We start from the raw sequence: 26050 nt of genomic DNA on the forward strand, positions 1-26050 counted from the left end.
CACAGGTATCTCTCAGTGTAAGTGAAAAGAATTCCCATGGGATTCACTTTGCACATTTGAATTGTTTATCTGTATCTATTTTTTCTTTCATTTCCAGCTTTGGAAAACGCAATAATCTTGCTATTCTTCATTAATATAACAACTACCTTCACTACAATTTTGGCATTCTTTCATAGTAATTTCCTTACCAAACTTTCTTTTGCATATGCCACCCTTTTGCATCCTGTATCGAACGTAGCTTTGATTATTTTTAATATTTACTGTTGCTGACAGTTTATACATTTTTCAGAGCCACATTTATGTCCAGATGTCAAACAAATCCGTTTATGTTATTCATATTCAATAGACTTTCTGGCAATTGTTTAACAATTCTTCATTGTAACAATGTTTAATGCAGATTTTGCAATATATTGTTTCTACAGTATTGTGTTCTTCCCTTTTGCATAGTATACTGACTTTTCTTTGAACTTCACAATATGTTTGTTCTTGTTGTTGTATCACTCGTTACATTTGTTACAGAAATACGACGATCGTAAGAAAATTGACATACTTTATTTACATCAAAACAGTTTTGATTATTATACAGATGTATTTCATTGCTTTCTCAGAACCTCTATAGATAACCGAACTGAAATTCTCAGCACATACAACATTTATTTGGATATCTAGATGATGTTAGAGCAACTATTATTGTTCTAGAACAACACAGATTATCATTATTATTAATTCTTGTAATACATCTATTGGTCTTTTGTCATTAGCTAAATTTGTTATTTTCTTACTTCTACTGCCTCTAGGAATTGCTGACATCTGAATATTAAATCTTGTATCTGGTATATAAATAGCAAATTTGACAAAAGATTTATGTTTCGATTTTTATAGTTAACTTGTCTGCTTTTCTGAAATTAATTCTCTTTTTAGCCACTTCTACCACAGAACTGAGTGCCTTCATTACATAACCTGTTTTTTCATTAATGGTATCGAGTTTCCTAATATTAGTATCATTAAATACAATTTTGTAGTCACCATACCATGCCATTAATTTTTCATTAATTCTTGATCTTATTTTATTAATTTCAAATACTTTCTTGCTTTATCCTCTTTCTTTTTCTCGAATAGTTTGCTGCTGAAGGGAAATATTTAATCTGTTACCATTATTTCTCTTATTTGTGGTTGAGCTTTCTCAAAAATATTGTCACCAAATTTGTAAATGTACTATGTATTAGGCACACATTTTCATCCTCATTTAGTGTTTGAAATAGTTCAGTATGATATGCAGATTACTGAAACATAACGAAATTAACTATTTCTAAGTTTATTAATTTGCTGTAGCCTCTAATGGCAAGATTTTTAGCCATAGCTTTTAGCTTAATCACCTTCATTTAATTGACATCTGAAGCATGGTTAGTAGAGATAGACAAATTATGTAATATAATTAAATTGAACTATCTTTTCCTAAGCTGCTGTAGTCAAATTATTTCTCTCTCAAACATCATAAAGTTGAGTGACAGTCCCACCCCTTGCCCTCCATTTAATAGAGAAAATTTTTTATTGCATTTGTGAAAAATCAAAAGATAAAAGAATATAGGATTAATTTAAGAAACTCTACACAGTTAAAAAAATAGCAAATGTAGTGATTACTTAAATTTCATTTTCTGTTAATTTTATACATCTGGCTGACAGTAAATGTTTTTGGGATCTTATTTAGTTATTTTTTTCTCACATTTAGATACCACTTTTCAGTTTTTTATATCTTCTCATTGACAAATCTTTGATCTACTTGAATGCTTCCCCTAGATGTAGGACTGAAGTAAAAACAACAAAAATATTTAATTTCTTGACATTTAATACATTTTTCATAATAGTTTATTATCACCAATGTCACTTTTTACCGAATATCATTTTTTGAATGTCCACCACTCGGAATTCATTTTAAATGATTCTTATAATATTTAGATGTAATACATATTCTAAATACATAAAGCATTTTATCATACTTCTTTTATGGTATTTGATAACATTCTTCACAAATATATTCTCAGTATACTGATGTGAGTCAATTATGAGTTTTATTGTTGTGGTCTTCAGTCCTGAGACTGGTTTGATGGAGCTCTCCATGCTGCTCTATCCTGTGCAAGCTTCTTCATCTCCTGTACCTACTTCAGTCTACACCCTTCTGCATCTGTTTAGTGTATTCATCTCTTGGTCTCCCTCTACGATTTTTACCCTCCATACTGCCCTCCAATACTAAATTGGTGATCCCTTGATGCCTCAGAACATGTCCTACCAATTGATCCCTTCCTCTAGTCAAGTTGTGCCACAAATTTCTCTTCTCTCCAATTCTATTCAATACCTCCTCATTAGTTATGCGATCTACCCATCTAACCTTCAGCGTTCTTCTGTAGCACCACATTTCGAAAGCTTCTATTCTCTTCCTGTCCAAACTATTTATCGTCCATGTTTCACTTCCATACATGGCTACACTCCATACAAATACTTTCAGAAACGACTTCCTGACACTTAAATCTATACTCGATGTTAACAAATTTCTCTTCTTCAGAAATGCTTTCCTTGCCATTGTCAGTCTACATTTTATGTCCTCTCTACTTCGACCATCATCAGTTATTTTGCTCCCCAAATAGCAAAACTCCTTTACTACTTTAAGTGTCTCATTTCCTAATCTAATTCACTCAGCATCACCAAACTTAATTCGACTACATTCCATTATCCTCGTTTTGCTTTTGTTGGTGTTCATCTTATATCCTCCTTTCAAGACACTGCCCATTCCGTTCAACTGCTCTTCCAAGTCCTTTGCTGTCTCTGGCAGTGTTTCAATGTCATCGGCGAATCTCAAAATTTTTATTTGTTCTCCATGGATTTTAATACCTACTGCGAATTTCTCTTTTGTTTCCGTTACTGCTTGCTCAATATACAGATTGATTAACGTCGGGGATAGGCTACAACCCTGTTTCACTCCCTTCCCAACCACTGTTTCCCTTTCATGCACCTCGACTCTTATAACTGCCATCTGGTTCCTGTACAAATTGTAAATAGCCTTTCGCTCCTTGTATTTTACCCCCGACACCTTCAGAATTTGAAGGAGAGTATTCCAGTCAACATTGTCAAAAGCTTTCTCTACGTCTACAAATGCTAGAAACATAGGTTTGCCTTTCCTTAATCTATTTTCTAAGATAGGTCGCAGGGTGAGTGTTGCCTCACGTTTTCCATCATGTATACGGAATCCAAACTGATCTTCCCTGAGGTCGGCTTCTTCCAGTTTTTCCATTCGTCTGTAAAGAATTTGCGTTAGTATTTTGCAGCTGTGACTTATTAAACTGATAGATTGGTAATTTTCACATCTGTCAACACCTACTTCCTTTGGGATTGGAACTATTATATTCTTCTTGAAGCCTTAGGGTGTTTCGCCTGTCTCATACATCTTGCTCACCAGATGGTAGAGTTCTGTCAGGACTGGCTCTCCCAAGGCTGTCAGTAGTTCAAATCGAATGTTGTCTACTCCTCGGGCCTTGTTTCGACTCAGGTGGTGGATAGTGTTACTAAATCCTTCGTTCATAGATTAATGAACAATAATCTTTCTTTTGAGAGGAATTTCGCACTTAGGACCATAACGTAATGTCAGTCTAACAGGTTTCTAACGTTCACTGAACTCCCAGTTTTAAGACCAACGTAGTTCCTTTATGAATGTAAGAGGCGATTATTTAACGTTTGCGTGGGATTATTTGTGTCCACTACAACAGACCTCATCCTAGGAGCCTTGTTGGAGGGAGTTTTGTAGTAAGATCTCACACTGTCCCAGGACCTTTAACAGGCTCTATTACAGATTGTGATTTGGGAGATAAACCGCCGGTGTGCAGTCTGCAGTTACACGTCGCTATGCAATGCCCATTATGTTAGAAAGCAAGGCATCATGTTTCACTTCCGCTCGTCTCTCCTACATTTTCCACTAACTTAAACGTATCCATAGTGGATGTTGTAGAAAAGAGTGACTGCAGTAATCTAATATAAAAAAGTTAATATTTATTTGTTTCTTTGTTCGTCTTCCGAGCGTTCCTGTACCATTTACCCAATTCCAATGAAACTTGGATGAACTGTGTTCCTTGGACCTGAATGTTTCTGAACTAGTACAAATGTTCTCCTGTCGCCAGTCTAAATGTGGGGTGGGTTCAGGACGAGAACCTACTATAATATGTAAAAATATTCGGTAACCACCGATTTTGCTATCGAGTCTGTAGTTTCCGGGGACGCTAGGATCATTGGTGACATCCCCAATTGTGTTCCACTGCAAGAGAGGCGGGAGAGTGGGGAGGGGAGGATTAAAGAAGATTATGACAGTGGCATATCTCTGTGACTCATGAGGCCGTTTCTACCAAACTTCGCACAGACATCACTTGTTACATGGAAATAATTTCTGTGACAGACAATCCAAGCAGCCCCATGGCTGAGGGCAGAGACAAGAAAGTGTGACAGTAGCACAACTCAGGAATGTCTGGAGCAATTTCGTTCAACTTTTGTGTATATATGACTCACTATTTGCATAAAAATACTGTGGGTCAGGGAACATCTGCTACCCATAGGGATGGAGGTGGGGAGTAGACTAATGACATGGAAAATATTTGACATCAGTGTGTTGGTATGTCTTTCCTGTACCTGGTATATTAAAAGAATGAAGCACAATATTAATCCACCTCAGTTGTGCAATGGAACCTGGCTCGCTAACAAAAACCTACCCAATCAAGGCAACGTTTCTCTATGGTACATCAAAAGGAGAGACAAGATGTGCTAATTTCACATATTCCAGTCATTCCAATCGACATACAATTTTATTTCAGCCGACTGTAGTTTCCCGTTTGCATTGCATTCTCCGCAGCCATCAAAAGGCACAAATTAAACCACTTCAAGTGCGTGGATTATATCTGGAAAATATACCACATTCTCATGATAAGTTATATGTTGCATGCTCAGGACTGGAACAGCCAAAAAATGTGTATTATATAAGACTCTCATGAGGGACACTCTCATTTCCTCGCACAAACACCTTATGTGATTCACCAGTTAATACTTTAATTAGAGTCTGTTCATACATGTAATTCGCAATTATACATGATTGTGATTTATTGTATCAGATGGTATTGGGCATACATTATTTGAGTATATATTGGATCAACCATCTGCCATCATAGGTGTTATCTTTGAGTATGGACTATGTGTAAGAAGCCTTAAACAATGAGTATATATTTGTATTTGTATAATGTTGTTGTTGTTGTTGTGGTCTTCAGTCCTGAGACTGGTTTGATGCAGCTCTCCATGTTACTCTATCCTGTGCAAGCTTCTTCATCTCCCAGTACCTACTGCAACCTACATCCTTCTGAATCTGCTTAGTGTATTCATCTCTTGGTCTTCCTCTACTATTTTTACCCTCCACGCTGCCCTCCAATACTAAATCGGTGATCCCTTGATGCCTCAGAACATGTCCTACCAACTGATCCCTTCTTCTAGTTAAGTTGTGCCACAAATTTCTCTTCTCTCCAATTCTATTCAATACCTCCTCATTAGTTATGCGATCTACCCATCTAATCTTCAGCATTCTTCTGTAGCACCACATTTCGAAAGCTTCTGTTCTCTTCCTGTCCAAACTATTTATCGTCCATGTTTCACTTCCATACATGGCTACACTCCATATAAATACTTTCAGAAACGACTTCCTGACACTTAAATCTGTACTCGATGTTAACAAATTTCTCTTCTTCAGAAACGCTTTCCTTGCCATTGCCAGTCTACATTTTATATCCCCTCTACTTCGACCATCATCAGTTATTTTGCTCCCCAAATAGCAAAACTCCTTTACTACTTTATGTGTCTCATTTCCTAATCTAATACGCTCAGCATCACCCGACTTAATTCGACTACATTCCATTATCCTCGTTTTCCTTTTGTTGATGTTCATCTTATATCCTCCCTTCAAGACACCATCCATTCCGTTCAACTGCTCTTCCAAGTCCTTTGCTGTCTCTGACAGAATTACAGTGTCATCGGCGAACCTCAAAGTTTTAATTTGTTCTCCATGGATTTTAATACCTACTCCGAATTTTTCTTTTGTTTCCTTTACTGCTTGCTCAATATACTGATTGACTGACATCGGGGAGAGGCTACAACCCTGTCTCACTCCCTTCCCAACCACTGCTTCCCTTTCATGCACCTCGACTCTTATAACTGCCATCTGGTTCCTGTACAAATTGTAAATAGCCTTTCGCTCCCTGTATTTTACCCCTGCCACCTTCAGAATTTGAGAGAGAGTTTTCAGTCAACATTGTCAAAAGTTTTCTCTAAGTCTACAAATTCTAGAAACGTAGGTTTGCCTTTCCTTAATCTATTTTCTAAGATAAGTTGTAGGGTTAGTATTGCCTCACGTGTTCCAACATTTCTACGGAATCCAAACTAATTTTCCCTGAGGTCGGCTTCTACCAGTTTTTCCATTCGTCTGTAAAGAATTTGCGTTAGTATTTTGCAGCTGTGACTTATTAAACTGATAGTTCTGTAATTTTCACATTCGTCAAAACCTGCTTTCTTTGGAATTGGAATTATTATATTCTTCTTGAAGTCTGAGGGTATTTCGCCTGTCCCATACATCTTGCTCACCAGATGGTAGACTGGCTATCCCAAGGCTGTCAGTAGTTCTAATGGAATGTTGTCTACTCCTGGGGTCTTGTTTTGACTCAGGTCTTTCAGTGGTCTGTCAAACTCTTCACGCAGTATCATATCTGCCATTTCATCTTCATTTACACCCTCTTCCATTTCCGTAATATTGTCCTCAAGTACATCGACATTTGTCTAATAATAATAATAATAAGAAGAAGAAGAAGCAGTAGTTTGCAGAAGAAGAAGAATGAGAGTCAGTTCACACATTAATTGCATGGAATTTTGCCTATAGTTCTGCAAGCACTGGTCCATGGGAACAGGCAGCCGGTGATCATAGTCACATCCATAGACGTATCGAAAGACTTAAGCAAAAGCGTACCACCTGCTCTTCTTGAATACCATAGAAGTCATATGGAGTAAATTTCTTGGAAAAGATTTTTGTTGGTACTGTATTTCGGAACAAAGATGTGTTAATTACATCAAGAGGTGAAGCTAATGGTAAACGTCGGGAGTCAGCAATAGTCGTTAGTCCCAAAGCATTTGAACAGTATATGACTGTGAAGGTCGTAAAAGTAGTAAGTCTCTTCGACATGGCAGCAGCTGAACTGTGAAGTCTCTGACATTGCAAATGCATAAACTACTGAAGCTCTCTCTTCAACATCTGAACTGTTAAGTCTCATGGTATTCGTGTTTGAAGGATTAAAACATATTACAACTTGAAAAATAAGTATTACATAGAATGAGATTCTCACTCTGCAGCGGAGTTTGCGGTGATATGAAACTTCCTGGCAGATTAAAACTGTGTTCTGGACCAAGACTCGAACTAGGGATCTTTGCCTTTCGTGGGCAAGTGCTCTACCATACTTTCTTTTCCGTTGTTGATCGCTGTGGTTGGTCGTTGCGGACGTCACATGGCATCCCGTCAAGTTCGTTTATTGATCCTTCCACTCAGTTTTTTATTACAGAGGCCAACCAGCTCTCTGACCGAACACGCTGAGCTACCGTGCCGGCAATACTTTCCATGTAACCGTTTCTTATACGCTTTAAATTGAGCATATATTTCACACAAATCAATTTGAGCACTAAGACCCGGGAATACCATGTGTAAACTCATCTTACGTGGAATATCTCTTTATAGGAGTATTGCTAGCAGACGTACGTATAGCACACACATACACACGCCTAGACACACACTTAACTCCGCCTCAGAAACTCCATGTTGTGATAGATAGATCATCGAAAACTGGCTCAACATACCAATCTCTTCAGGGCGAGCCATGTTACACTGTACAAGAGAAGCATGTTAGTGACACATGGAGACTTTAAATATACACTCTTTGTTGGTTCCTGAGAGGTTACCTTCATCATATCACCCTTAAACATGTTGTCAGTGAATGCACTGTTGGTGCAGAAGGTACTGATGTCTCAAGGGAATGGACTGTACACGGCTGTTATGCAATCCTCGATGTATTTCAGATTGCTGGACAGTTAAACCCTCTCCATGTCGCTGAAAAGCACCCTTTTATCCCGCCAGATATTCTCTATTTCTACTATAACTTCGAAGTCTACGTCAGCTGCTAAACGCTTCAATCCGCTAGCTACTGACTGAAGCTCGATGACTGGTGCAGCAACTGGATATAGATGGAGCACAAAGTGTTAAAACAATTCCGTGTCCGGCTCTGATGTATCAGGAGTTGCATCAGAGATAGCTGTACAGTGGCTTTGATATCGTAAAGTATGGAAGTAGTCGATGGAACAGCTAGAATTGCTGGAATGGTTCTCTGAACGTGACATGTACTGTAAGGGGGATGGTAGTGTTATCAATTCTAGAGCACATGACCAAAGATATCGAAAGGAGTCAGAGATATCCTGCTAGGACCACAACAGTTATGTGTTGCTCAGCCGGAAGTATAGGGGTAAGACGCAAAATTAATTCTCTAGGTTCCAGTTTCATTGACTTCAGCACATAGCTGGACAATTTACACGCACATTCAACGATTATTGTAGGTGAGATGTCTGCACTTGGATATCCTATGGAGACATCCGATGCTGTGTGTACAACTTAAAACTCGTTGTGAGGTAGGATCCCTTAGTCAGATCCGAAATTCTGTTATGTGATTGCTGTTTTGTGAGTGGGTAACTTCATTTGATTCTCCAAAGTATTTTTTCAATGATAGGAAGATAGATTTGATGTGGAAATTCTCTGATGACCATGAAAAATTTATTATTTCGATTGTTAATTTGATGATTTAAACACAATATTCAGTGTTGATGGTACAATATTCATGATGATTTAAACGTAAAATTCAGTGCTGATGGTACAATATTCATTTTAAAAGCATAAAACGATACCTAGCGTTGGACTTGACATTTACTTACCAAAAAAATTTTCGTTGATTTCGATACTGTATTCACTGTTTTGAACGCAGAGTTCAGTGTTGCCGGTACAATATTCATTGATTTCTACACAAAATGGGAGTGAAAATTCAGTTATTTGTTGTTTAGTCCAATTTTCTTGTTAGAAAGCATTGCATTGTGGTAGAAGAAGAAACTGTTGCCTGGTTCATTGCTTCAATTTGCGAGAACAATCATTGTAATAAACAATAACAAGCTATTATATCACTGCATTTTCTCAACTTTTATCAGCCCCCTAGATACTATCCACTCACAGATAGTTATAAAGAGGTTTAGGATGTCTGAGCATATTAGTTGTCGATGCAGAGGATCGTGTATAGGACCGAGCACATGTCCCGCCCCCGCATGCAGGAGACCTCTGCTGTGGCAGTGACGCATGATATATACACGTGATGTCCCGTTAGGCCTCTGGTTGCCCTCTCGGGGTGTAACGTTCACATTCCTTCCACCAGATGGAGGCAGTGCCTCGCAGTAGCACCGCCAGCCACCATGACGTCGTCTGTCGTAACGTTCCGCATGCACACAGCATACACCACGTGAGTAGGTAGACTGAGGCTGTTCAGACATATGATAAATATGTCGTACTCATAATAGTTGAAATGTAATACCCCCACACAGGGAAACGACGGAGAAACGAAATCATCAAGGGCTGCCCACAGGGCACACTGTGTGGCCCAATTTCATAATACGTGACACACCAGAGGCTGCAGATGATCTGCGAGTAACACTGGCTGGCAACTTGAGAGGAAGTACTCAAAACGCTTAACGATAAGAGCACACATAACAGTTTATACGTTGCTAAAAGTAAAACGAATAACTCTACAACCTCAATAATCGGCCAGGCATGAAGTCAAAAGTTTACAGAATTGATTATTAGCATGCGGTGCTGACTTCAGATAATACGTTGGGGAAATTACTTAGTTTCTTAATTGTTTAAAAGGTCCTTCGATGATGTCAATTGCTAATCTCATTTTCTCGTTAATATTCGACAAGCTGTTAACTTTCTTACTTGTTTTTAGAAGCTATTTTATTGACGTAACAAGGTTGTTGACTTTTACTTAAACAGAAAGTTATGCATGTTTTCCGCTGTGAACGCTGCTTTCTTGCTTTCCGTCTCAGCAGCGAATTCAAATGCTTTAGGCTAACTACAGCCAGTTCACCACTATTTCACCACAATACAAGACGAGCTACTCTCCTTTGAACTTTTTCGACGTCTTACGTCAGTTCTGTCTGATGCGGACCCCGTTGCAATAATCCAGAATAGGGCGGACAATCGTAGTGTAAGCAGTCTCTTTAGTAAACCTCTCACATTTTCTACGTGTTCTGCCGCTAAATCGCAGTCTGTGGTTTGCTTTCCCCACGACACTGTGTATGTGATCGCTCCAGCTAAAGCTATTCCTAGCTGTAATCGCTAATTATTTAGCTGAGTTTACAGATTTGTGTGAGTTGTCGTGTAGCTGAGATGTGGCGGATTCGTTTTAGTGGTCATTTGGATGACTTCACACTTTTCATTATTTGGAGTTACTTGACAATTTTCGCACTATACATATACCCTCTCTAAATCATTTTGCAATTCGTTTTGATCATCTGATGACATTACGTGACGGTAATTTTTTAATCCTGTCGTGCAGTAAAACTTAAAATGACGCTAAAACATCAGACACTTAAAACCAGTTAAAAGGTAAGGAATAAAAAAGGTATCGTCACACTCACAATAAAAGCTGGGCTGGGCTGAAATAGTGGGTGCCACAATATCATAATAAGACTGATTTCTGTTAACCAGTTGATCGTTCATAAAATATGTTTCTCTGTACCGGAGTGTTTCACAATTTGGATATCCTCTACAAGATTACACGATTTAGCCTTTTCCACTTGCTGGCCGTATGGCGACGACGTCCACATCGTATTTTCTAAATAGATTTGCAAGGCTATACGATTAGGTGCGTACAAAGAGGATTTTAACAAATGTCGTACTCTTGGTTAACAGACCTAATGCGAGTTTAGATACATCAAGACTGGTATACTGAAGCGCCAAAGAAACTGCTATAGGCATGCGTATTCAAAACAGAGATACGTAAAGAGGCAGAATATGGCGCTGCGGTCGGCAACGCCTATAAGACAACAAGTGTCTGGCGCGGTTACTGCTACTACAATGGCAGGTTATCAAGAGTTAAGTGTGTTTGAACGTGGTGTTATAGTCGGCGCACGAGCGATTTCACGCAGCATCTATGACAGCATTTATGATATAACGTATCTTTGGCAAACCATTCATTAAATGTGTTCATTGAATTTCAGAATCTCTATGATTAAATTACACTAACTCCACTGACGTGTCTTGCAAACGCTTAACTTATACAAGATTAAAGTGAAAAGGCACTCTGATTAAGTGAAACTCCACGGTATTTAAAAGGAAGGACAACAACACTTCAGCTCTCAACATGGTCCACAGTAAACCACTCGAAATATGACCAATTTAAACAGGCAGTTTAACTCCACTAGCTATGTAACACAGCCGACGCATCTTTTACGCACTTCACAAACAGCTGCTATTGAAGTCTGTAATGAAACACAGTATTTGCTTCCATTAAGGTAAACTTCAGTTCTTTCGGAGCGAACCTCCATAAATAGCAAACACAGCAGACCTTCTCGGAAGGAGAAACTAGGCACAGCCCCACTACTTTAACAAAACAAGGCCCAGAAGCCACAGAAAGAGTCCCACCAAAATACTTGCTGAATCGATAGCGTAGTGGCACTCAGTGTCCCCACACGCTCGGCACAGGCAAATTTCCAGAGTCTCGTCACCACCACAGCCAACCCGGAACACCGTCTTCGCGGGATGAGGTCTGTGCCCCGTAAAAGCCGTTTACTATCGCCTCTCCACAGCGGAGGTAAACCGGCCTCGCGCCCTGCAGGAACTCCTTCCAGATCGCAGGGCAAATTCCAGCTGTCAACTTTCATGCCGTTCAAAGCCACGCAGCCACCAAAGATCGTGCTCCGTTACCGCGATCGGTTGATCAATGCGAACCGGTACAGCTCAAGTGGAGAGAGAGAGAGCCAAGATATAAAACACGAATTGGTGTCGCAGTCATTACAACAAAGGCGTTTTCGCTGAGGCAGGACCTTCTTATAAAACTGCAATCGCCAACTTTCTCCCAAAAATGTGAAAATATTGTGTTATGGGCGACCTTCATAGGCGGAAATGATCGTCATAATTAACTACGAGAAAACAGAGCTCGCACGGAAAGATTTAAGTGTTCGTTTACCTTTGCGCTTTTTGACAGTGGAACTGTACAGAAGTAGCTTAAAGTTGGTTCAATGAACCCTCTGCCAGACATTCAGTTATGAACTGCAGAGTAATCATGTAGATGTAGATGTAGACAAAAGCTACTAAAGCAATCTCCATGAGCTCAAAATAGTCCTGGCACAGTTAAATAAAGGATTCTTACTGATTCACATTGATACGGTACTACAGCCAACTGAACAGTAATTTATAATAAGCATGTGACTAATCCTCCAGTGAGGATCCAAAAAACTGATAACTAGTGTCACATGAAACAAAAAAAGGAATTGTAGTATGTAATTAATATTTTCAGTTATAATTCTCCTTGGAAAATTATATTAATCGTAGCAATAACAATATTTACCATACAAGTTTTCAGAAATAACGCAATCAGTCACATTTTATGATGTTTCAGTTTTTATTACACTATGACCGGCACGCGCCACTGTTACACGACTCCTCGACCTCTCCCCCAATGCTAACGAATAACCACAAAAAAGGTGTACCACCTGAAGACGAGTCGCTAGACGATTAGAAACCGGTCTTGGTGTGACAAAAACTGAACCATCACAAAACGTGACTAGTTAGAGTTATTTCCGAAAAGTTTAGTCATCACAGTCACACTTTTCCACATCTATAACGAATTAAAGTTTTATAATTACCATACGTAAAATTAGTTCTCTGTAGTCTGAAAAACACAGCTGACATTTTGAAAGCATTCCAGGTACTTCCATGTCTAATTTAAATCACTGAGTAAACGCATCAGGATGATGGCTCATTGCACACACGACAAAAGCCGTAAACTGCTCGATAAGGAACTTTCCTTTGAGCACTGTTTGAACACAGGAACTCTGGAAGTGCTCATATTGTTGTGCTAAGATGCAGGGAGACAAATAACCAGTCAGAGATGTGATGGGCGTGTCACAAGCAGACACTTGTTAATTACCAACAAAATATACTTTATTGCTAAACAGCAGAGCATATGTTATAGAAAGGAAAATACAAATTCTTAGCAATAGTTATTAGCATACGCGCAAAAGCAGTTGGCCTGTAAAAACTACGTCTAACTAAACTTTATCTCCTTTCTCATTCTGTATGTGAAGATATTGCAGCAAGAAAGGCAGTCCTAAACCATTATGAATAGCGCTTTTAATTTCGTTTTGTTATGTATCTGACTTGATCTTGTTTACCACTACCATTTTATTTAAAAAATGTTAGAGGTAACACGTTGAGAGAGTTGTAAAGGACTTACTTGGCTTACGTCGTTAGATGTTGCAGCTAATGATGCTGATCTTTGTCGTTCTGGAACATTAATGAAGTCTGTATGTAATATTTTTCCGTAGTTTTGTGTTTCAACGTTGCTTGTATTGCATTATAATGATTTTATATACACAGATGCAACGTAAAGTATTATTTAGAACTAATATTGCTATTTATAATGTAATTTTGTTCCCATATAATAGTTAATTTCGTTGTAATTCGAGAAGCTTCGGCCCGCTTGGGAGATTAATATCTGTGGAGAGTGCTGCAAAGAGACAGTTGAGGAGCGGCAGTGAGTGATAGTATTTTACGATTACGAGCAAAGCTTAGCAGTACGAGTGAGATGGAATGGCGTCATTTCAGGCGGTGAACTGTGTATTATCAGGTTCTTCATGCTCACAACTGTTTCTCAAATTTATGTCAGCGACGAGATCCTAAACAATTTAATTCTGGCCTTCTGAAAAATAAACGTTCAGGCTGCACGTAAGGGCCAGCCGTCCACTACTGTGTTCTTAGTATCAAATTTACTCGATTGGCCTGTCCCGTCCTGAAACACAAAAGTTTTGTATGGAGTATTTCGGTGGGACACCGAACAACGAGGCAACGTAGCGTCGACCTCACAGATCCTACAGAAGTCGTCTCAGGTAGGAAGCAGGTGTACGCACATCTCTGTAATCGTATTGCCGATTGTCAACCGACATTGCATTACTGCGAGCCGTCAGTACGATTCCCATCGATTAACATTACTGAAGTGCATTAGTAAATTCAAGTCCGTTTCCAGTTTAGCGTTCAACAGTTCTTGTCGAATAACACCTCAGTATAAACTTCTCTGTAGTAAAAGGCTATTTCAAATGCCAGAATTTTACCTAGTTGGCTCAGAAAGAAGTGTGTTAGGGCAATTTTTATGCCTAAGCGTTTACAATCAGTTAAGTACGACTATTCTCTAATGCTGACATTAGCTTTATTGCAATCTGGGATCATTTATTTGTTTGTTTGTTATTGTATCAGTAATTAAAATTTCTCACCAAAGATATTCTGAAATCTAAAAGATCTAAATTGCCAGCATTAATAAGTCCATACCCACCAAATTATTTACTTTGATGAAAGGACATTTCCGTAAAACAAACTGGTACTGCCTACATACATTTTCAGAGTTGTTTATTGTTTCAGTAGCTCTTGCTATATAGTATTTTATACACTAACATGTATTTATATTGTGTGTGACTGAAATGTGTATGTGTTCCATATCTGGTATCTCAGCCAGTCATTCTTAGAGACAGACCTAGACCTAACAGATGATTAGAAATATTAGGCTAGTTCAGGACAGAAGCAGTCTGCTTAAGAGTTGGATTACATGAACAGGTGTGTGACGTTTTAAGCACAACATTTCACGAGGTGTTTTGGTGAACGTCTTATTAGAGAAACTTTACGTGTTACGTACAAGAAGGCTGTTTGAAATCTTACAAGTTAATTGACGAGGTGAGGGAAGGTGTTAGCTGAGTATTTGCTTGTAGGACATTGTGGATATCGTTATAGAACACACAGCCGAGCGAGAGTGCGTGCAACTTTTCATAGACTGTCTTAACCGAAAAGCAGTACCAAGGAGAAGTTAGGACCGTTTTAGTGTGATGGACGATGTATTTGGGTAGAGTCTGTCAATACTGAACGCTAGGAATAATGAATGGTAACTCCCTAAAATGTGTCTTAATAATGCAACATAATGCCTGTAGCAGAGAGAAAGAATCCGACAGTATTTGACTACAAGATTAGTGGCGAACATATTGTAGATTATACATTGTTTAAATATTTGGGAGTAGTTCTAAGAAACGAAAACGTAAAATCTGTTATGGGTTACGTGTGTGGAAGACTTAGATGTCTTTGCAGTGACTGTGCAGCCTTGCTGCCTAATGGTTGGTTATCATGTATATCGTTCCCGAGCGGGTTTGGTGCGTTGTACAGCTTGCTGCAGATGCAAACGGATTACATTATCTTTCGACGTGATAGATTTGGCAAGTGACAGACTCAACAGCGGCGCCTACGACTGCTCTGTCTCCTACAGAGCCGACCTGCGCCGTACGCCGAGCCAGGCGCCGCCCTGGATAGAGAGAGTGATGCTGCTGGGCTGGATCTCGAGCGGAACCGGCGTCTTCTCGACCACCTGGAGGCTGAACCTTGACAGCAGGTGCACCAGCACCACCTTCGCTTCCATCAGCGCGAACCTCTGGCCTGAAACAAGAAAACTCTGAGGTAAACACAACGCATGATCGTGTTAATGGCTTCTTCTTTCACTCCGTGCAAGGGAAGGTCCCCCCATCGCACCTCCCTCAGATTTAGTGGTAAGAGGACCCAGCGGACAGCCCGTCCGAAACTGAAGAAAGTGTACTGGACTCTGAAAATAAAGTAGCAAAATAGAAACTGTGAACGGTCGAAGAGCAAGAAGTGCAATATAGAGCAAATGGGTAGAGAAATAGCGTCGTTGTTACGTGGTTGTGGTGTTGGACTGCCACGCGCGCGAGCCTTGTTTAAACCGCCCTTGTGCCAATTTGCTTTTTCCCTTTTTCGCTGTGCCCTTTATTGAAACGTGTGTCCGTGACATGGTGTAACGTCAGTTTGCAAGGGCGAGGTGTAAGGTAGGGACCTATAATGATAGTTGATTCTGCCCAACTACTCTTTTAGCAGCCGAAAGGCTTTTGAATGGGAACCGCAAACATTTGACGACAAGGTGACAAGTCAACCTAATCGTCCACCGGAAAACACGTCTGCTGTATCAAAAAAAAATGAAATGACCGTATGGCGTTGTTGGCCAGGGGGTCCCATTCGGGTTCGGCCGCCAAGTACAGGTGTTGTTTCAGTCGGCGCCACATTGGACGACTTCCGTGCCCATGATGAGGATAACACATCAGCCCGTCCACGAGCGGAGAAAATCTCCAACGCGACCAGGAATCGAACCCGTGCCCGCTGCGGGGGAACCAAGCACGTTACGACTGAGCTAATGAGGCTTACTGCTGTGTCAGCCACGGCATTAGTGACACTATGTTTTTGATGCGACAGGAAGTTTTGTATCCCGCCTGGGAGGCGGCATGTCTGTAAGGAACAGGAACAGGAAAATTACGTCGGTACTGCAGTGAGTAAAAATGGTTTACTGGTGCTAGAAAGAATACATAACTTTGTACAGATGCGAAGTCTTAGACCCGTCGTATGTAGAGCAAAGCTGAAACGAATTGTCCTGGTTGCCTGCACTTGATGAAATGGGCAGAATCTGTAGCGGAGCTCGTAGAGCTGCACAGCACCAGCTAGAGGGCGCTGCCGTCGGTGTCTCGTGGTAGTGCCAACCTTTGAAACTATGTGGCACCGTTACTATCGATACCACAGGAATCTGTTATCGACGCACCTAATTTGTACGACTGGTAAGTGAGTGAGGTATGCCTCCTTGCGCGACACAGTTGTTCGTATGAATGTGATTGTGCTCAGTCCCATGGAAATGATGAAAACATAATAGCTTGCCGCATAAGCTGCGACAAATGAACGCAACAGTTTCACCATCACACATTTTGTCCGTGCTCTGTCAAAACATATGTCTTTAAGGTTTTCGAAGTTCCGTTTCGTTTTGGAAGTCTTGACCCATGAGTTCCTTTGTTGTAACATAGTTCACACCCGTTTACTCGTTGTTTCATTTCTGTGACACGTCTATGTGGTCTGCTCCCATTGTTCACAACATTTACTTGCGACGGCAACGTATTCTTACCACGTAATTCATATTCTATAACCAGTGTATACTATGACACTGCAGAGACTGCAGAAAGAGAATACACATTCCAATGACCGGACGGACAGTTCATAATATTGTAAACAAAAGCACGAGGCAGCTTTGAACACAGCTGGCCCGCACGGTAGTCCAACACCATGATCATTTAATCACGACACCATTGCTGATCCACGCTACTCTTTATTAAACTTCTCGTTCTTGGGCTGTTCACTGTTTCTATTTTTTTTTTTTTATTTTGTTTACAGTTCCGTACACCTTCTTCCTGTTCTCATGCTTGATCCGTGTTCAATTTTTGACGGACTGTCCACCCGGCCATCTTACCACTAAACCTGAGAGGGGAGCGATGGGGAGTCTCCCTTGTTAGTAGAACCATTTCACACTCAAGAGTTAAAAGCAAACAACTTGCGTATTTTACACTAATATTTGATTGTTACTAAAATGTTTTCGATTTATTAGGCCATCATAAGGTAAGGATTTAAACTTTGCATTATATGGATGTTAGAAACTGTTGGAAATATTTGATCATGACATGAGGCATGAGGCGTGAAATCTGTAAATCAACCCTGGCGTGCCACACTTTTACAATAATTTGTGGCTTTATCTTACCGTACTGAACAATTGCATAGAGGAAGGTTGTGAATGTTCATAAATTACAAAGTGAATACAGGCCATTACAGGCGACACAATTTTCAAAGTAAATATGACATGGTCGTTAATTTCTAATACAACTTGCAAACTTAGACAAACTTAGAATGGTTTTGCACTAGGGAGACACAGGTACAAGGTGAATATTCACTGAATTAAAGGACGCAGCTTGTATGGAAATAGCATGTAGAAAGTCGAGAGGTTGTTGTTGAAAGGAAGAGTACAAGATAAATCAATTATGCTGCCAAGAATATGTGTGTTCTAGTTCCAACATTATCAAAAACTACAGAATGTATGAAAACAAAATTCTAGTGATGGAGGTCTCGGCATTCCAATAGGAGGAACAGTATACCACTACCACAAATTAAATGAAGAATGGTGTGTGTGTCTGTGTGTGTGTGTGTGTGTGTGTGTGTTCACGTGAACGTTGTGAGAGAGGAAGTTCTCATTTGCATCTGCTCATTTAGAACCTGGTGAGACTTTTGCGCCTAATGTTCATCGACGGCAAGTCTAAGTTTTCTTTCTTTGTTCGCTGTGTATAGTAAGGAAAATAGTTCCTTACTACTTAACACTTAACAAACCATTATTAGAAAGTTCCTGGTGAAAGCGATATATGGCAGCATACATCGTGATATGAACGGGTGTACACGCTCGGTAACAGTACAAACTCAAACTTTCCTGCACACTTCTACAGATGTTTGCTAAATTTGGTAAAACTACAATCGTCTGGCTAATGCTGCCTCGGTCAGTGCCCTAAGAAGCGTAGAGAAAAGACGTCACCCATGGGAACTGTAGCTTCTCTTATTGGTTATAAATGGAGGCAATGATAAGAGTTCGTCACCAGTGTTGTAAAGCTGAAATACATATTCTATCTACATAAATTCCCTGAAAAATGAATGTTGATAAGTAAACCTAACAATATCCTACTATGAAGAAACACGTTCGTCAAACGTTAAACCTGTTGTCATACAATCTCTTAGTCAGCTGGTGTGCTAAGATAGGAAGCAGTGTCTAGGTGGTAGCGTTAGCCGTTGCCGGTTTTGCCAATGTGTCTGTTGATATGAAGTATTAATTGTATGTTAGTTATTCAAATAAGAGTCTAATTCCTATTTGTATTTCTCTGTTTCATTTGTATCAAGTACTCTCGAAGTCGAAGTCAAAATTACTGCGTAAGCTACTCACAGAGGAAATTATGTAATTATTTACAGCCACTGTATGAATGGAAATCGGGAAGTCACCAGCAATGGGGTTACGAAAACAATAGTTGTATTTTTGTTTGAAAATTGTTCATCCTGTAATTTTTGTATTTCTTATATCGTTAATATTTGCAGTAATCTTCCACAGTTAGTTCATCAGTGCTGTTTATCTTGCAGATAAGGGCAACTATTACTTGGCATAAAATCTTTCCGAAAGTCGTGACAGGTGTCGCAAATGTAAACTACCCTAAGCGGCAGACTATCCTCCATCCTATGTAGTCTCCGTCCATTGGGGCTGTAAACACCGAGAAGAGGTTTATAATTGGTCCATGGGGATGGTGCATCATCCATGTATCGAAAATTTAGGGTGTTCCAAAATGATCCTTATGCCTTTATTCAAGTATATTTCAGAAATGAGGATAAGTAGAAAGGTGCGTATTGCAGCATAAGATGTTCAAACGTGTGTGAATTCCTAAGGAACCAACCTTCTTAGGTCATCGGTCCCTACATTTACACACTACTTAAACTAACATATGCTAAGGACAATCTGGAAGACTCGAACCTCCGGAGGGACGCAATCCTTGCCATTGCGCCTCAAGGCACGCGGACACTCTGCGTGGCGTATTGCAGCATAAAGTCGACACCCACCGAATGGTTTAGCGGCCTCATAACAGAGTCCAACTCGTGCGCCACCTGTGGTACGCAGGAAATCTAGACGATACTCTAGTCCCTCCCACGGCCAGGCTAGCATGTCATTAAGGTGTGCCGTTGCCGCTCTGATGCAAGTTTGCAGATGCAGGAGGTCCTGCGCCGCCATCTGGTAGACAGCATCCGCCACAAAGGAACAAATCTAATGGCTTTGTGTCTGAAGGCCTTGGGGGGCCACGAGATGGGCCCTCCTCTGCCAAACCAGCGACATGGAAATGTGTTGAAAGCCTTCCTAACGATGGAGGCCTAGTGAGAAGGGGCACCATCTCGCTGCAGCACGCGATCCGGTTGCAGTTCTTCCACCTGTGAAAATCTAAACTGTTCCAACGTGTTCAGTCGCGGTTACTGACGCATCTGCAGAGGAAAACGGTCCCACCACAGAACTGTGAAGCAGATCACACCACACGCTTACCTCTGGAAATTTTGGAAATTTGTAATAAGATCCTGTGGGACCAAACTGCTGAGGTCATCGGTTCCTACGCTTATACAATACTTAATTTAACTTAAACTAACTTACGATAAGCATAACACACACGCACCCATGCCCGAGGGAGGACTCGAACATCCGACGGGGCAGTTTACCTTTGGACTGTCGCGCACAGTTTTCACGTAAAGTGGGATTTCATAGTCCCACACCTTCAAATTGTGTCAGCTGACCATCCTGGACCCATGAAAGCAGGCTTGTTCCGAGAACATAATCTTTCTCAGATAGTCTGGGTCGTTGTCGATGCGAGTCGGCATGCCAGTTTCAGACGCTTTGCGCTTTGGCCTGCCATCGGGTTGAAGCGCAGGCAGCAGCTGCACCTCGTAGGCGTGGAGGTTCAGCCCCCTGTGTAGCGCGCCGTGGTTGGCCGCAGCTGCAGCTGTTGAGATAACTCACGGACTGACTTGGTTGGGCTGCAGATGAATGCCTGTTGCTCCCGCGCCACAGCTGCTTCACTCGTCCTTAGCACGCCCAAAACTCATCCTATGCGTAGCACTTCCGGCTTCCTTGAACCTCGAGTACCACTGTCTCACGGTCGGAAGTGTTGATGATGCGCTTCTGTGACCTATCCGGAATTCCCGCTAAGCCTGGGTGTCAGATTTGGTCTCTATCAAATATTTCCGACACTGTACCATGTGATGGGGAGTGACCATTCTCGTTAATACTATGCTGCAGAAACAAAATACAAACAAAATTTTAGGTGTGTGTGAACAATATGCCGCAAACCCTATCTTTATACCTATTCCCCTTTCTGAAACATACGTGATCAAAGTTGTACAGAGCATTTTGAAACACGCTGTAAATGTTCGGGTTTCTACTTCTCCTCCTCTTGGCCAAATCCGGAGGCTAAATCTTCAGCGTCAGCATGATTTACGCCGGCTACCGCCGTCGTGTCATATCGTCGCGGTAATGCGACTTCGCTTTCGGCCATGACGGCACGTAACGTGATAAAAATATTAAAAAGGTAATTATACTGCAGATTTCTCACCAATACAGATGCGAGGTCCAGACCCGAACGGAAAGTAAGTGAATGGCTTGATGAGGTGCTTGTTCTCTGGACTGAACCTCTCCGGGTCGAAACGCTCAGGCTCCGGAAAGTACTTGGGGTCGCGGTGGATGGCGTGCACTGGCACCCAGATGACGTCACCAGGGTGCAGCCAGACACCAGGACCGCCGTCTGCGGCTGGCAGCTGGTAGGAGCGCACGCACACGCGGTCCAAGGCTGTGCCGGGCACGTATATCCGCAGTGTTTCTGTGGACGTAAAAGGAACTCTGTTGATTGTAGAAAACACATTACGATGGAAAAAAGTAAATTTCTCTATAAGTCTCTGTCAACATACGAAAAAGGAAGGAAGTTTCGGGTTAGACGTGCTGTAGATATCATTGTTAATACACCGTCGGAAAAAAATAATTAGTACACTTGGAAAGCCGATGACAATTGTGATCTGATGACACCCTAGGCGACCTGGGGGATAGTAGATGCACTGAAAATGGTTTCAATGTCGTCCGCCAACAGATGGCGTAGTGGCGTAGCTACCACAGCGCCATCTGTGACTATCCTTTAATAGGGAGAGCTCACAGCCAGAAATCTCAGTGTGGGGCAAGTGTTTGAAGCAAGCAGGCAACCGTGCCGCGGGGACGCACTCACCCTTCCTACAGCCAACCGAGCGAGTTTGAAAGGCGTCAAATTGTGACCTTCCGAGTGGCGGCATGGTCATTTCGGAAAATTGCCACACGGGTTGTACGTGCTGCGTCAGATGTGCAACGATGTTGGTACCAGTAGCAACGTGAACGTTCTCACACCCGTAGACGAGGTGCTGGATGTCCACGCAGTTCAGACGCCCACCAGAATCGTCGTATTGTAAGGGCAGCAGTGGCAGATCCTACGGCCACCACAGCACAGATAAGAGGACTTGTGAGCCGAGACGCGTCACCACGAACTGTTTTGGACCGGTTATTAGCAGTGAGACTCCGGGCACGCACATCTCCAGCGCGTCTTCCAGCAGCGTCACAGCGACGCCGGGCACCGCTCGACTCTTGCAGTCAGAGGGTCAATGGCGTGCCGTCATCTTCAGCTATGTTAGCAGATTCTGCTTGCGTGTAAGTGATGGTCGTTTGCGCGAACGATGTAGGACTGGTGACGGCTGTCTCGTACAGTGCATTCGTGGTGGTGGTTAGTGTTTAACGTCCCGTCGACAACGAGGTCATTAGAGACGGAGCGCAAGCTCGGGTTAGGGAAGGATTGGGAAGGAAATCGGCCGTGCCCTTTCAAAGGAACCATCCCGGCATTTGCCTGAAACGATTTAGGGAAATCACGGAAAACCTAAATCAGGATGGCCGGAGACGGGATTGAACCGTCGTCCTCCCGAATGCGAGTCCAGTGTACAGTGCATTCGTCCGAGACATTCTGACCCCACCCCGGGCCTTAAGGTTTGGGTTGCGATGAGCTACAACTGTCGTTCACCTTTGGTGTTTCTGGAGCGGACATTAATCTGCTCTCGGTACGTGCAGAATGTTGTTAACTCGTTTTTTTGCCGTTTTCGCGACAGGAAGGCGATGAGTTGTTCCAACACTATTACGCTAGCCTATACACTGCCCGTGAAACTCAAAGTGCTCTGCAAGACGTGCAGCGACTGCCCTGGCCGAGACGATCTCCAATAGAGCACGAGTGGGGTGTGATGGGACGAGAAGTGGCTCGTGCTACAGCAGCTCTCACAGAACTCCGTGAACAGGTAGAGCAGGTGTTGCATAATGTGTCCCAGGAGAGTATTCGCCTTCTGTACGATCGACTGGGTGCTAACGTTAGCACCTGCATTGTCGTCCATACTGATGTGAGTGCTTCAGCATAGGTCGATTCCTGGTACCTCGGAACCGCTCGTGCCATTGATCTGTAAATGAAATCATTTCACGTACTCCTCACGCAATGTTCTAACAACGAGCCTTGAGATAGACTGGGACACTCAGATGTTTAGGATGGGTGGCAGGGACAGAGCATCGAGTGACATTATACTGAGTGCACTATCCGAAAATTACCTCGAGCAATTAAACAGGGAACCGACTCGTGGAGATAACATCTTGGACCTACTGATAACAAACAGACCCGAACTTTTCGACTCTGTAACAGGGAATCAGTGATCATAAGGCCATTGCAGCATCCCTGAACATGGAAGTAAATAGGAATATAAAAAAGGGAGGAAGGTTTATCTGTTTAGCAAGAGTAATAGGAGGCAGATTTCAGACTACCTAACAGAGCAAAATGAAAATCTCTGTTCCGACACTGACAATGTTCAGTGTTTATGGAAAAAGTTCAAGGCAATTGTAAAATGCGTTCTAGACAGGTACGTGTCGAGTAAAACTCAGAGGGACGGGAAAAACCCACCGTGGTTTTGGTCTTACCTTAAATCAGTAAGTGGATCGAAACATCATATCCAGACACTCTGGGATGATAATGGCATTGAAACAGAGGATGACACGCGTAAAGTTGAAATACTTAACACCTTTTTCCAAAGCTGTTTCACAGAGGAAGACCGCACTGCAGTTCCTTCTCTAAATCCTCGCACGAACGAAAAAATGGCTGACATCGAAATAAGTGTCCAAGGAATAGAAAAGCAACTGGAATCACTCAACAGAGGAAAGTCCACTGGACCTGACGGGATACCAATTCCATTCTACACAGAGTACGCGAAAGAACTTGCCCCCCTTCTAACAGCCGTGTACCGCAAGTCTCTAGAGAAACGGAAGGTTCCAAATGATTGTAAAAGAGCACAGATAGTTTCAATTTTCAAGAAGGGTCGTCGAGTAGATGAGCTAAACTATAGGCCTTTATCCCTGACATCGATATGTTGTAGAATTTTAGAACATGTTTTTTGCTCGCGTATCATGTCATTTCTGGAAACCCAGAATCTACTCTGTAGGAATCAACATGGATTCCGGAAAGAGCGATTGTGTGAGACCCAACTCGCTTTATTTGTTCATGAGACCCAGAAAATATTAGATACAGGCTCCCAGGTAGATGCCATTTTCCTTGACTTCCGGAAGGCGTTCGATATAGTTCCGCACTGTCGCCTGATAAACAAAGTAAGAACCTACGGAATATCAGACCAGATGTGTGGCTGCGTTGAAGAGTTTTTAGCAAACAGAACACAGCATGTTGTTCTCAATGGAGAGACGTCTACAGACGTTAAAGTAACCTCTGGCGTGCCATAGGGGAGTGTTATGGGACCATTGCTTTTCACAATATACACTCCTGGAAATGGAAAAAAGAACACATTGACACCGGTGTGTCAGACCCACCATTGCTCCGGACACTGCGAGAGGGCTGTACAAGCAATGATCACACGCACGGCACAGCGGACACACCAGGAACCGCGGTGTTGGCCGTCGAATGGCGCTAGCTGCGCAGCATTTGTGCACCGCCGCCGTCAGTGTCAGCCAGTTTGCCGTGGCATACGGAGCTCCATCGCAGACTTTAACACTGGTAGCATGCCGCGACAGCGTGGACGTGAACCGTATGTGCAGTTGACGGACTTTGAGCGAGGGCGTATAGTGGGCATGCGGGAGGCCGGGTGGACGTACCGCCGAATTGCTCAACACGTGGGGCGTGAGGTCTCCACAGTACATCGATGTTGTCGCCAGTGGTCGGCGGAAGGTGCACGTGCCCGTCGACCTGGGACCGGACCGCAGCGACGCACGGATGCACGCCAAGACCGTAGGATCCTACGCAGTGCCGTAGGGGACCGCACCGCCACTTCCCAGCAAATTAGGGACACTGTTGCTCCTGGGGTATCGGCGAGGACCATTCGCAACCGTCTCCATGAAGCTGGGCTACGGTCCCGCACACCGTTAGGCCGTCTTCCGCTCACGCCCCAACATCGTGCAGCCCGCCTCCAGTGGTGTCGCGACAGGCGTGAATGGAGGGACGAATGGAGACGTGTCGTCTTCAGCGATGGGATTCGCTTCTGCCTTGGTGCCAATGATGGTCGTATGCGTGTTTGGCGCCGTGCAGGTGAGCGCCACAGTCAGGACTGCATACGACCGAGGCACACAGGGCCAACACCCGGCATCATGGTGTGGGGAGCGATCTCCTACACTGGCCGTACACCACTGGTGATCGTCGAGGGGACACTGAATAGTGAACGGTACATCCAAACCGTCATCGAACCCATCGTTCTACCATTCCTAGACCGGCAAGGGAACTTGCTGTTCCAACAGGACAATGCACGTCCGCATGTATCCCGTGCCACCCAACGTGCTCTAGAAGGTGTAAGTCAACTACCCTGGCCAGCAAGATCTCCGGATCTGTCCCCCATCGAGCATGTTTGGGACTGGATGAAGCGTCGTCTCACGCGGTCTGCACGTCCAGCACGAACGCTGGTCCAACTGAGGCGCCAGGTGGAAATGGCATGGCAAGCCGTTCCACAGGACTACATCCAGCATCTCTACGATCGTCTCCATGGGAGAATAGCAGCCTGCATTGCTGCGAAAGGTGGATATACACTGTACTAGTGCCGACATTGTGCATGCTCTGTTGCCTGTGTCTATGTGCCTGTGGTTCTGTCAGTGTGATCATGTGATGTATCTGACCCCAGGAATGTGTCAATAAAGTTTCCCCTTCCTGGGACAATGAATTCACGGTGTTC

At 42.5% G+C, this 26050-nt stretch overlaps 1 protein-coding gene across 1 annotated transcript in view; it reads right to left on the minus strand.

Moving 5' to 3' along the window:
- Positions 1 to 13287: 13287 nt before the first annotated feature.
- The window catches only part of LOC126237537 (cytochrome P450 9e2-like), a 68999-nt gene continuing 56236 nt past the window's right edge, over positions 13288 to 26050 (minus strand). The window contains exons 6-7 of the mRNA XM_049947723.1: positions 21400 to 21663; positions 13288 to 15838 (exon numbers count right to left, since the gene is read on the minus strand). Of these exons, the coding sequence (XP_049803680.1) occupies positions 15666 to 15838; positions 21400 to 21663 (437 nt within the window). The 3' untranslated portion in view covers positions 13288 to 15665. The remainder of the gene's footprint in view (positions 15839 to 21399; positions 21664 to 26050) is intronic.

Source organism: Schistocerca nitens, chromosome 2 (assembly GCF_023898315.1).
Source record: "Schistocerca nitens isolate TAMUIC-IGC-003100 chromosome 2, iqSchNite1.1, whole genome shotgun sequence".
NCBI classification, from domain to species: Eukaryota; Metazoa; Arthropoda; class Insecta; order Orthoptera; family Acrididae; genus Schistocerca; species Schistocerca nitens.